Source organism: Corythoichthys intestinalis, chromosome 18 (assembly GCF_030265065.1).
Source record: "Corythoichthys intestinalis isolate RoL2023-P3 chromosome 18, ASM3026506v1, whole genome shotgun sequence".
Lineage (NCBI taxonomy): Eukaryota > Metazoa > Chordata > Actinopteri > Syngnathiformes > Syngnathidae > Corythoichthys > Corythoichthys intestinalis.
The window spans coordinates 4,506,666-4,520,307 of record NC_080412.1 but is presented as its reverse complement, the minus strand read 5'-3'; the positions used below and the strand labels follow the sequence as shown (position 1 = coordinate 4,520,307).

Genomic DNA, 13,642 nt, shown 5'->3' with positions numbered 1-13,642 from the left:
CTCCGCTGCTGTCCCGCCAGCAGACGACTCCGCTGCTGTCCCGCCAGCAGACGACTCCGCTGCTGTCCCGCCAGCAGACGACTCCGCTGCTGTCCCGCCAGCAGACGACTCCGCTGCTGTCCCGCCAGCAGACGACTCCGCTGCTGTCCCGCCAGCAGACGACTCCGCTGCTGTCCCGCCAGCAGACGACTCCGCTGCTGTCCCGCCAGCAGACGACACCGCTGCTGTCCCGCCAGCAGACGACACCGCTGCTGTCCCGCCAGCAGACGACACCGCTGCTGTCCCGCCAGCAGACGACACCGCTGCTGTCCCGCCAGCAGACGACACCGCTGCTGTCCCGCCAGCAGACGACACCGCTGCTGTCCCGCCAGCAGACGACGACACCGACGACGACTCCGACTCCGACTCTGTTCCTGGTCCGCACGACGACTCCGACTCTGTTCCGGACCCTCGCCCCGATGATGCTGCTCCCCGTTTCCTGCCAAAACGTGGCGGTATGGACAACCGAGCACTACCTCGTCGGGGACGCCCGCCTGATCTGCCTGTGCGGTCGCCCAATGTCTGGCGCCCCGGGCGCCCTCCCGATCGACCCGTGCGATCGGCCCACGTCTGGCGTCCTGGACGCCCGCCTGACTGGCCGTGACGGGCTGGTGTTGCTCCCTCCTCCGAGCAACCTTCTGACTTTTTGTTTCCTCGGGACGTCTGGGATCCGTCCCTTGAGGGGGGGGTACTGTTAGGTTTTGTGTTTGGTTTCTCCTTGTGTGACTTGTCCTGTGATTACCCATTACTCTCACCTGTGTGTGTTTTCCCAGTGTATTCGGCAATCTGCATCCACCTGTGTTACCCAGCTGTTCCTTGTCTCGTTATCCCTTGTCTGCTTGTGTATATATGCTCCCATTTTCTGTTCACTCCTTGCTGCGTCATTGTCTATGTCTATGTCAATGTCTGTGCCTGCGTCAAAGTTGAAGTCCAGTCCTAGCCCTCGTGTTCGTCTCAGTAAGTTTTTGATATTCAGCCTTTGTTAGTGACCTAAGTTATTTGTTGATAGTTTTTTGATCACCACAGCCTTTGTTTTGTACTTTGTGCCTTTTGTTATCATTAAAGCCCTTTTGAGTTCTCTGCCACCTGCCTCGCTGCCTTTTTCGTTTTCCCTGCATTTGGGTCCATAACAACCTGCCTGCCTGCCCGTTCATTCCTGACAATACGGTGGATCCAGTGTTCGGCCATTCCTTACTACGCGGCGAAACGTCCTACACAATGCTCAGGGCGCTTGCGCATGCATTCACACGCATGCGCACATCGGTTAGAGGTGGCGATTACTCACTATTTTTGTTTTTATTTAGTTATTTAGAACCTTTTCACAGCCTCAAAGATACTTTTTGCATGTATTACCCTCTCATACTTTTAACCATTGTGTTTTTTTGTGTTAGCTTTGAAGCAGTTGACCACATTCGTCACGTAGCGTGTTTAAACCGTCCTTATTTGATATAACTACATTTAAGTTTTTTTCTGCAGGCATTTTTTTAGTACCTTATTCCTGTATGCATCTAAACAAAACAAGTTTAGAGCGCACGGTAGTACTTTAGGTGTCAAATTCGACTAATGTAGACGTTTCGCCGATGTAGGATATTTTGGCACAACACCGGTCGATTTTCAAAATATGCAATCGTAACTTACTATATAAATAAACTGAAATGAGCTAAAACACCTGCAATTAATACGAATAATACACAAATCCTGCTACACAATTAAATTAATTCCTGCGTGGTGCTTTAACTTGAGAAAAATCATCAATAAAGCTTAGAAAAATGTTCATAAGAAAAAAAATGTTAAAATCTTTGTCATTGGGATCGCTTTTTGCTTCAGCACATGACTTCTTTTTTCTTCTTTCTTTTAAAAAGAAAGCTGGCCAATACGCAGGGTCTGAAAGGCAAAGTGTTGTTGTTTTATTACCTTTTAATACCCGCTATTCTCGCGCGATCTTGCAATCCTCGCGTGAACCGATCGAGCCGCTCCACAGACGCGGTGCTCGTGAAACGCGTCCTATGGAAATTGACGCCGAGCGTCACTGGTGCGTTATCGCGGCGGGATCGTTGACGCGACGTTGACGTTTCTAGTGTGTTTGAGCCTTTAAGCCGGTAACAGACTAGAAACGTCAACGTCGCGTCAACGATCCCGCCGCGATAACGCACCAGTGACGCTCGGCGTCAATTTCCATAGGACGCGTTTCACGAGCAGCGCGTCTGTGGAGCGGCTCGATCGGTTCACGCGAGGATTCCAAAATCGCGCGAGAATAGCGGGTATTTAAAGGTAATAAAAAAACAACACTTTGCCTTTCAGACCGCGCGTATTGGCCAGCTTTCTTTTTGAAAGAAGAAAAAAGAAGTCCTATGCTGAAGCAAAAAGCAATCCCAATGACAAGGATTTTAACATGTATTTTACTAATTAAATGCCTCAATCATTTTTTCCCCCTTATGAACATATTTCTAAGCTTTATTGATGTTTTTTCTCAAGTTAAAGCACCAGCCAGAAATTAATAAATTTAATTATGTAGCAGGATTTGTGTATTATTCGTATTAATTACAGGTGTTTTAGCTCATTTCAATTTATTTTATTTATATAGTAAGTTAAGATTGCATATTATTTTGAAAATCGACCGGATCAACCGTATTTTTACACGAGTGACTTCCGGCCTGCCCGATCCTACCTAGTAGTATTGACGCAGGGAGGCCGCGTCTCGCGTCAAAAAAAAAAAACAAACTCTGCTGTTCTTTTCGCGTGCGTCGCGTTTAGCGCTTCTGGGACGCGTCTAAAGGCTCAAACACACTGGAAACGTCAACGTCGCGTCAACGATCCCGCCGCGATAACGCACCAGTGACGCTCGGCGTCAATTTCCATAGGACGTGTTTCACGAGTAGCGCGTCTGTGGAGCGGCTCGATCGGTTCACGCGAGGATTGCAAGATCGCGCGAGAATAGCGGGTATTAAAAAGTAATAAAACAACACTTTGCCTTTCAGACCCCGCGTACTGGCCAGCCTTCTTTTTGAAAGGAAGAGAAAAGAAGTCATGTGCTAAAGCAAAAAGCAATCCCAATGACAAAGATATTAACATTTTTTTCCTATGAACATTTTTCCAAGCTTTATTGATGTTTTTTCTCAAGTTAAAGCACCACACAGGAATTAATTTAATTGTGTAGCAGGATTTGTGTATTATTCGTATTAATTGCAGGTGTTTTAGCTCATTTCAGTTTATTTTATTTATATAGTAAGTTACGATTGTATATTATTTTGAAAATCGACCGGATCCACCGTATTTTTACACGAGTGACTTCCGGCCTGCCCGATCCTACCTAGTAGTATTGACGCAGGGGGGCCGCGTCTCGCGTCAAAAAACAAACTCTACTGTTCTTTTCGCGTGCGTCGCGTTTAGTGCTTCTGGGACGCGTCTAACATGCGGACGCACTACGACGGGTGTGCATTGGCTGATTGACTTTAACGGCCGCGTTTCGAAGCGTAATCGCGGCGAAATCGTTGACGCGACGTTCACGTTGCTGGTGTGTTTGAGCTTTAAAACGCAGACGCACTGCGACTGGTGTGCATTGGCTGATTGACTTTAACGGCTGCGTTTCGAAGCGTAATCGCGGCGAGATCGTTGACGCGATGTTCACGTTGCTGGTGAGCAGTGAGAATCGTCTTTGCTTTCATCATTGTCTTTGATAAAATGGGACACTCGTGTTGTGTGCCATACTAAATCACGTGACAAAAATGGCAGCAAAGTTGACCACGACGTTAGATTTTTTCGTTTTCCCTGTTGGAAAAGAGGTTATGGACAGCAGGTTGAGGAACTAACAAAGCGGCATCGGATGGCCTGGGTCGCAGCGTTGAGACGGAAGGGCATCACTTTCGACACCATATCTCCCTTCCTGCGTGTTTGCTCTCGTAATTTTCATAAAGGCAAGTTCGAGTTTTTTTTTTTTTTAAAGTATTGATACTCAATATGCCTTTTTTTTCTTTCTAAAGTCGCTAGTTTCTCATTGGCTAACCTTAGCTAGCTAGCCTCACTTGTAAACTACAGGCAAATAGGGAGGGCAGTGGACATCTGTTCGTGATAAATCAGTGTTTAATTTATTCAGTCATCGTTTATAAAAACATTATATAGTGAATTATTTAAAAGATAAAGGTAAACAGCAAAAATGCACAGAAATATTTATCAGTGCGTGAGATTTCCTTTTTGTGATCTGAGAGATCTGATGGGATGGTAGCATGTCTGATTAAGTGTTTACGATCGTGAAATGCCATGGAAACATCCAATCTTACCTAGATTTCTACATAAAACCTAATGTGATTGCAGGTGAACCAGCTTATGAAATGATGGAGAGTGACCCAGACTGGGCACCATCCCTACATCTGGGACACACATCTGTTACACTGACAAACACTGCACGCTCTGCAAGACGAAGTAGGCGTGAGCAGCTACGGAAAGAGATACTGCAAGCACCAAAGATGGGGGTCCAGCAAGATGCAAACATTGAAGAGCTGCAGACCAAGGAGGGACCATCTGAGCCTGGTGAAATAAACAGTCGCCAACAGAATGAGGAGGGGACACCTGATGCTGGAGAAGAAAGTGGTCAGCTACAGATTGAAGAGGGGACACATGAAGCTGGAGATGTTGATCAGCTAATCACAGAGGATGAGACGCACAACACCTATCAGGATGTGACACAGACTGTGATTATTGACTGTTTTGAAATTTTCACAGAAAACCCATCAAATCTGAAAGCACGTGCCCAAATGTTTTCCAGCTACAAGCACCACCACACTATGAAGTATTTTATATGTATTACACCCAAGGGAGCCATTTGTTTCTTATCAAAAGGCTGGGGAGGTCGTACAAGTTACATTTAACCCTGAACAGTGATTTTCTTGATAATTTGTTACCTGGGGACATTGTCTTGACTGACAGAGGTTTTGACATACAAGAATGTGTGGGCATGTAGTGTTCAGATGTCAAACTCCCAGCATTTACAAAAGGCCGCTGTCAGTTAGCAGTTAGATATGTGGCGGAAACTAGGAAAATAGCACATTTGAGAATCCATGTTGAAAGGGTCATCGGAAATGTTTGTCAGAAGTATAAGATCTTAACAGGAACCAGACCCATAAACATGATTCTTCCATGTGAAGGTGAAGAAGCCACCATGTTGGATAAGGTTGTCACGGTCTGCTGTGCCCTGACAAGCCATTGCCCAACAGTAGTTTAGTACAATTAGTTTTGTTTTCGTAGTGTTTGTACAAGCAAAGTTTTTTTATACGTTTGTAGATGACTTAAACCTGTTTAATAATAATAAAATTGTCAGTGACAATTTTGAAGTCTTTCTGACTCTGCCTCTCTTAGGTACATAAAGAACTAGTGTTGGTTTTGATAATGAAAAGTCATTTTTTTACTAATTATATTCAAACAATTTTGTGGAACACTGAATAGGAAATACAATGTTTGCTAACAAAAAGAGAAGTTTGACAGTTTTACTTTTTTAAATATATAATTTTTACTAAATTTCTCAATCAAAACATAGCAACAGCACAATGGTAAACAGAAAATAGCAATACATGGAAATATAAAACGTGCATATGAAGTAAAATAACACTAGTTGTAGAATAACGTGTTCAAGTAAATTTGTCCCACTTCACACAATAAGTCCTGCATTGAGAGAATTGCTCATCTTTGCATGGCAATGTCAACACTGAAACAATATATTGTGCAATATACATGAATTAGAATATCATTATGACAGTTCTGTTATGTACTTCCCTGATCTAAGTACATGTAAGGCCGAGACTTGAATGGAACAACACTTCTTTATTCAGTGTGCTTCTCATCATATGTCACAGAGACATAACAGATTCCTTTTTATACTGTAATACCACACCCACAGGAAGTGCACACTATGGCAACAGCAGTGTGACATAAATATGTCACAAGTTCCTTCACCTGTTTTAGTCATGTGATGTTTAAGATGATATTCAAGGTACAATTCAAGTTCAACAATGTTCAAGTAAGAGCTGTATAATGTTTCTGAGAGGAGCAACGAGAATGACGACTGTTGTCGCAGTCCTGCGGTCGAAATGCGGAGAGCCTGCACCGAGCCATTCGTTAAATGTCCGTGAGCTTCGAAAGATTTATAGTTTTTAAAATGTAAGTGCTGATACCGTAAACGAGGGAGTTTTTTTTATATCCAGCGATGAAGTTGGAGGCAGTAATGTGGCATCGGAGCTACTCCTGTTCAGGTTTGTTTACATCCGTGGAACACTCAAAATGGCGCATTGGGGCGTGTCCACTAGTTTGGCCGCGTGACTGACAAAGACCGATAGGCGGGTTTTACGGCGTGATTGGCCTGGAAAGATACTGTCTTTCCCATCATGCAATTCTGGTCGGAAATGAAAACGACTGGCCAAGATGGAGCGTTTTTTTTTTCTTTGTGCACGTATTGTTTTTCCTCTTTTTTCAGTCATTTAACTAAATCGAAGTCTCGACGACGTGTCCGGCATTAGCCACATTACGGGCTCGAACATCAGTCTTCCAGCCTCGGCACTCGTTGAAGTTTTGCTGCCTACTTTAGCTTAGCCTAGCTGGCCAACCGCTAACAAAGCTACAAGGCACGTCGTCAGGCATTCAGAAATCAAGTGAGGATTATGTTCGCGAGAACTACACCGGAAGCAGAAAAGTTCCAGGAGGAGCTTTGTGGAGTAAAAGAGGAGCCCCCACGTCACCATGACTCGACTGTGTGCAAAATAATGCACGCAAGGGTTGTTCATCGCAGACTAGAAGGTTGGTTCACTTTCGACGATGCGTATACCGTACAACAGTGTTCCCCAAACTTTTTTTCACTACCAACTCACTACGGCTCTTCCCCCGTAAAAAAGCTATTCAAAGACGTCGCCGCCCGTATCACACAACCAAGAGCAGCCAATATTACTGTTTACACTGCAGTTTCCTCTAAGATTTTTTTGAAGGTGGTGGTGGGGTGGATCGAAGTCAGTCAGCCCCACCAGGTCGTGCCGCGGCAAAATTGTTTTATTTCATGACAAATGAGATTTTCTTTCACAATATTTTTTTTTCCTAGTAAGAACCATCACAAAAGATTTATTTGCAAAGTTTGCTTTCTGCTTCGGAACACTTGATTTTCCTGGATTTAAAAAAATAATAATAATAATTGAGGGCTCTTTTTTTTTTAGGGAAATAAGATATACGGTGTCCATTTATAGTAAGTCAAGATATGAAGGATTTCCTTATTTGTAAAACCGATTCTAAAACACAAGACCCCTTCAATATTGTTGATTTTAACGGAGGCGGCAACGCACTATAGAAAGAACAGTGTATCACAAAAGTGAGTACACACCTTGCATTTCTGCAGATATTTAACCCTTTAAGGTCTGGGCCTATTTTGTCTGATTTTGCATGCCTTTGAAGTTGCCTTTATATTTCAAAGAAATAATTGTTTACGATGGCCTGGTTTGGTCCCTTTTTTTGTGACACCTTGAACTTCATGTCCAAAATGTTGTTTCCTTCACTGACCAATTATAAATCATCATTTTGGGCCAAAAAAGACCAAAAATTCCAAAATCGTTTTGTCAAAATTTTTAATATTGATGTCCAATTGACAACCAAACATGCGTAACGAACCGTTTTGAAACTTTGTAATATTTATTCAACATGTTAGGATGAACATTCAACCAAAAAAATTTTGAATAAATAGTCTTATATTTGACAATTCAACATAAACAACAGGTATAGCCATAGGCGTTTTTTGCCTTTATACATGCTCTAGTCAAAACAGGTTATATACAGCAGACAGAACAGTGAAAAAATATATACCATCTAACACAAAAAGTGTTTAGAGGCCATCTCTTTATGAGTTTAGGTATTGTGGCCCATCACCTGATGAAAACTATGTACACACAATCAAGCTTCTTGAACACACATTTATATACACAAATTGAGGAGACTGATTGTGGGAAAAAAAATATATATATATAACATTGGGGAGAAAAAAAACGTATTTTCAAAATATTTACATAAACAAGTTACATTTTTTTCAGGCATGCCACTCCAAAAAAGCAGTTTCGTCCTGGAATTAGTCACAGGGCGACATCACACAGCCCACACTTCCATGGGGTGTCGGTCCTCTTTCCACCCTTCCATTTTCATTTCACTTTACTTTCATTGTCACTATAAATGTACATGAAAAAAAGTCAGTATTTATGAAAATAATAAAGTATAAGATAAAAATATATACAGCAATAAATAATAATGGAAATCTATATGTATGACAATAGAAAGAATACCATAGCTGAATAAGTGCTACATCCCTAATCTTCATATAGAAAGAAGAACACCACAAATTGTAAATTCCTGCCTGGGATACACACATTGCACGTACGACTTTGATCTGATATGCACATTTTATTATTATATACACAAACACACACGTATATTGCATCAAAATTAACTTTGTCTTGCAATATCAAAAGAAACTTTCAAAAGAAACTTTCTCAGCATAAAAAAAAAAAAGTGAGTTGGTTTACCTCTGCTCGTCGATGGCGTCACCCACGTGTTCAAATCCGTCACGGTCTTCACTTGAGGACTCTTCCGAAGAAGACGATAATGATGAATTTGGACCATCCTCTTCCTCAAGTTGATCAAAAAGCACAATTGCTTGCGCTAAATTTAGTTTTCCGTTCATTCTCAAAGTCGCTGCTCGATCCAAACGGCCGTCGCTCGCCAACTCGCTGCTTCAGAACACTCCTCCCTCTCGTTCGGTGGAACCTCGCACGGCAGTTATATTTATTTAAAAAAAAAAAAAAAAACTATTTGTGCTTCCACTGTGACTTCGAAAGGGTTCGTTTCATTTGTGTTTTTTTCATGGAGCTTCCGTTTTGAAAAAGGACAAGAAATGATGGAAATATAGACATAAACAAATGATCCATGCAGCGTTTTAATGTTTTTTTGAGAGGACAATAAAACTATAAAACTTAAATGACAATATCTCACGTTTTAGTTGGTCGATTGACTTCAAATAATAACGAGAGTCAACCGCAACTTCCGCACTTTAAAACGAGAGCAACCAACGGCATGTGGGTGACGTAATTAAAACGTGAGGGCGCTTCAAAGACGACGTGCGCTGAGGACGCGCCGGCGCGTCTTTCAACTCTCAAGGGTTAAAGGGTATGTAGTGCCCTGGGAAAATGTTAATATTCCATCATTTATCCATAAACGCATGCCTTTTGTATTCATATCATGCCACTTCGTGTAATTACACACAAGAAAATGAGAGAAATTTGGCTCGATTGTCAAGCTAAAACAACCGGCGCCCGAGATCTGGCAGATTGTGTGCGTTACGTCACGACAAGTGAAGAGAGTGCCACCGGCCACTAGGGGGGCAGCGCCTGTCTGCATCAATATAATTCCTTCTAGTGAGGGGAGAATTAGGGGTGTTTTGAGCTGTTTATGCTGATGCATTGTGTTCGTCCTGCACATATTCCAGGTTCCCTCATGAAGAAACACCCCTCGTTGTCAATAAAAGAGAATTCAGAATTGACAATGAGGGGTGTTTCTTCAACAAGAAAAAGGCTCAGTGCTTTAATACTCAATGGCGGCGATGATGGCAGACAATTTCGTTTCTAGTTTCAGCGACGAATCCGACGTAGAAGGACGTAACGAATGTTCATCTAATGGTGACGAGGAGAGTTACGAAGCTTTAATCGGTGTTTTAGGTTACAAATTTGAGCCCAAACGAACGCCAATGCAGCGTAATGAAACGGTCATTGAGGGGAGCAATGACACTGATGAAACATCAACAGCAGATCGTGTGGGAAACACCAATGATTTGTTTTGCATTTCTTTTTGTGAAGCTGATACACCGTGACTGCAAAATGAAGGAATGCATAGAATAATTATCATTTATTGCGCTATCATAGCTTTTCGCTCTGCCAACAGACACAAATATGAATGGGATCAGAGGATTTGTTCTATATAGTTTACGAACGATAATTTATACATGTGTCCAGTCCTGCATCCAATGCGTGACATTTTTTTATTATAAAAGAGTACTCACTCTGGCCATTTCGAGCTTGGCTGCTCCCCTCCTTTGCTTAGCTTTAGCCTCCTTTACCAGTCATCGTCCTCTTTCTTGATATCTCGGGACATTTAGGTGGCTGCACCTGTATGGTCGGCACCGCATCTCCTTTGAGCAGCAATCTTTTAGCAAAACCCGATTTCTCTTGTCCATAGTTCGAGAAGCTTTCAGGTGGAAAATGCGCATCACAGAAAAGCGTGCCAGAGGCTGTGTCTAGAAAATTAGCCCTCTTTGCACGGACGAACTTTGCCCATTGTCTGTGTAGTCCAGCTTTTTTTTTCGCGTTCAGGAACTCATGGATACTATATTCCGATAAATAACTATTTGTACACCACATAGCACAGCAGTTTTGAACCATTTTTGTGATGTTTTGGTCAAACAAACCCCAACGCTACTCTCGTCTTTAAAAAACAATGGCACCTGGCTCCGCCTCGACTGTCAATCACTTGTCGTGACGTCTCCGCCCCATTCGGCTGTTTCTAGAACACTTTCGGAAATGTTCGTCATTTTCGATCTATTTTCGATAATTGCTCATTAATGTGATTGATTTTTTTGTTAACTTTATCAATATTTGTTATCTTGGCACATAACGGTTCTATTTAGGCCTGAACGATATTGGAAAAAACTATTGTTGCGATTTTTTTGGGGTGTGCAATATATTGCGATATTATATTGCGATAGTAATAAATTAAAAAAAAAAATATATATATATATATATATATATATATATATTAGGCCTGAACGATTTTGGAAAAAACTATTGTTGCGATTTTTTTTAGGTGTGCAATATATTGCGATATTATAATGCGATAGTAAAAAAAAAAAAAAAAAAAAAAAAAATTTTTAAGAAATATTCACTAGATGACTTGAATAGCTGTTTGGAAATACTTTGCATGACACACCGTGACCACAGTGTATTCATATAATACCGTTTCATTTGTGAATGATTAAGATTGCTGTATTATTATGAAGGGATCCAGGAAGCCATGTCTGCACAAAATAGATAATTTCTTGAACACAATATTTGACACTTCAACAGCAGCAAATACATTAAATGACAAATAAAAGAGCAGGTGCATTCGTCCCCTGAGTTTTTGACAAAATATAACAATAAATAACAACTTCGGTAAAATAACAACAAAGTTGTAAACATATTTGAACAAAAATATTAAATATGACAAATAAGAGTTGTTCACAAACTATAACAATAAATAAGAACCTCAGTAAAACAATAAAGTTGTCAACATATTTGAACTTAAATATTAAATCTGTCAAATAAAAGTGCAAGTGCATTAGTCCCCTGAGTTGTTTACACAAAATATAACAATATAGAACTGCAAAACTGCAACAAAGTTGTAAAAATATTTAAAAAATATTAAGTATCAAAACTTTATGTGCAGCTGTACTATAGTTATTTGAAAAATACGATTTACAGTTAATTTAAATATAAACGAAACAGAAACTCAATTGAACTTGTAAATAATTGAACTGAATAACAGCAAATAACTGATGAATAACAGAACCATTTTAACTCCCAAATTTATGTATTTGTCTGCATATCGTCCACCTTCCTTGCTCAGCAATTCTCAACTGGGTCTCATAGGTTTTTGGCCAAGACTACTAGTTTATCCACCATTGCAGGCTTGAGACAACAACGTTGGCACGTAACAATGTTCCCACCTGTACTAAAAAGCCTCTGATGGGAAGCTCGTAGCAGGAATGCATAGATACCTGCGTTTTAAATGGTCCCACATGTTCGACGGATTACTTCTTGTTGAGGCAACCATGGCGAGGCACTGTCAACAGGGCTGTTTTTTGTTCCTTATAATTTTGTCGATAGCCAAAATACTTCCAAAACTCCTTTTGGAGACAGTCTTCCCTATTCAACGTGCTGCTTGATTGCTTGCTTTCACTTTGAAAACGGCCCCTCCTCCCTCCGCTCTGCTGTTCGGCCCCTCCTCCCTCCACTCCGCTCTAGCAGGGGAGGGGGAGGAGCCGATGACTGCGAGCTGGAGAGAATGAGAGACTGTTCACTCTCCTTCTCGCTCCTTGCTCAAAACAAACGTTTGTGGATTTAAAAAAATGAAATGAAAAAACTATCGCACGTCCTTGCGATGGGACTATTGCGCATGCGCACATCGCGATGGCGATGTTTAAACGATATATCGTTCAGGCCTAATATATATATATATATATATATATATATATATATATATATTTTTTTTTTTTAATTATTTTTTTTTTTTAAAGAAATGTTCACTAGATGACTTGAATAGCTGTTTGGAAATACTTTGCATGACACACCGTGACCACAGTGTATTCATATAATACCGTTTCATTAGTGAATGATTAAGATTGCTGTATGAAGGGATCCAGGAAGCCATGTCTGCTCAAAATAGATAATTTATTGAACACAATATTTGACACTTCAACAGCAGCAAATATATTACATGACAAATAAAAGAGCAGGTGCATTCGTCCCCCAAGTTTTTGACAAAATATAACAATAAATAAAAACTTCTGTAAAATAACAAAAGTTGTAGACATATTTGAACAAAAATATTAAATATGACAAATAAGAGTTGTTCACAAACTATAACAATAAATAAAAACCTTAGTAAAACAACAATAAAGTTGTCAACATATTTGAACTTAAATATTAAATCTGTCAAATAAAAGTGCAAGTGCATTAATCCCCTGAGTTGTTTGCACAAAATATAACAATATAAAACTGTAAAACTGCAACAAAGTTTTAAAAATATTTAAACAAAAATATTAAGTATCAAAACTTTATGTGCAGCTGTACTATAGTTATTTGAAAAATACGATTTACAATTAATTTAAATATAAAAGAAACAAACTCAATTCAGCTTGTAAATAATTGAACTGAATAACTGCAAATAACTGTGATGAATAACAGAACCATTTTAACTCCCAAATTTCCTTCCTTCCTGATAGCTGTCACATGAGTAAAAAGAAAAGACATTCCTGCAGCTGTGTTATGTATTTGTCTGCATATCGTCCACCTTCCTTGCTCAGCAATTCTCAACTGGGTCTCATAGGTTTTTGGCCAAGACTACTAGTTTATCCACCATTGCAGGCTTGAGACAAGAACGTTGGCACGTAGCAATGTTCCCACCTGGACTAAAAAGCCTCTGATGGGAGGCTCGTAGCAGAAATGCATAGATACCTGCGTTTTAAATGGTCCCATATGTTCGACGGATTACTTCTTGTTGAGGCAACCACGGCGAGGCACTGTCAACAGGGCTGTTTTTTGTTCCTTATAATCTTGTCGATAGCCAAAATACTTCCAAAACTCCTTTTGGAGACAGTCTTCCCTATTCAACGTGTTGCTTGCTTTCACTTTGAAAACGGCCCCTCCTCCCTCCACTCCGCTGTAGCAGGGGAGGGGGAGGAGCCGATGACTGCGAGTTGGAGGGAATGAGAGGCTGTCCTTCCTGCTCCTTCCTCAAAACAAACGTTAGTGGATTAAAAAAAGTGAAATGAAAAAAC

The 13,642-nt window shown here is 40.8% G+C and overlaps 2 protein-coding genes across 4 annotated transcripts in view; both read left to right on the top strand.

Annotated features, from left to right (window-relative positions):
* The first annotated feature begins 3,303 nt into the window (after positions 1–3,303).
* Positions 3,304–5,349, top strand: LOC130906338 (uncharacterized). Its single transcript, XM_057820577.1, has 2 exons — positions 3,304–3,953; positions 4,351–5,349. The coding sequence occupies exons 1-2, from the start codon at positions 3,863–3,865 to the stop codon at positions 4,902–4,904; spliced, it is 645 nt and encodes a 214-aa protein (XP_057676560.1). The 5' UTR covers positions 3,304–3,862; the 3' UTR covers positions 4,905–5,349.
* Positions 5,350–6,422: 1,073 nt separating this feature from the next.
* LOC130906334 (gastrula zinc finger protein XlCGF17.1-like) overlaps positions 6,423–13,642 on the top strand; it is a 100,074-nt gene continuing 92,854 nt past the window's right edge. For all 3 annotated transcript variants that reach the window (XR_009061304.1, XM_057820571.1, XM_057820570.1), the window contains exon 1: positions 6,423–6,822. Coding sequence is in view for 2 of the 3 variants with exons in the window: in XM_057820571.1 (XP_057676554.1) it covers positions 6,687–6,822 (136 nt within the window). In the remaining variant the exon portion in view is untranslated. The remainder of the gene's footprint in view (positions 6,823–13,642) is intronic.

What these genes read in the sequence shown, in the direction of transcription:
- LOC130906338 (XM_057820577.1), top strand. Translation starts at nt 3,863, where the DNA reads ATGGCCTGGGTCGCAGCGTTGAGACGGAAGGGCATCACTTTCGACACC. An exon ending in CTCTCGTAATTTTCATAAAG is followed by an intron (nt 3,954 to 4,350) that starts GCAAGTTCGAGT and finishes ATGTGATTGCAG; the next exon opens with GTGAACCAGCTTATGAAATG.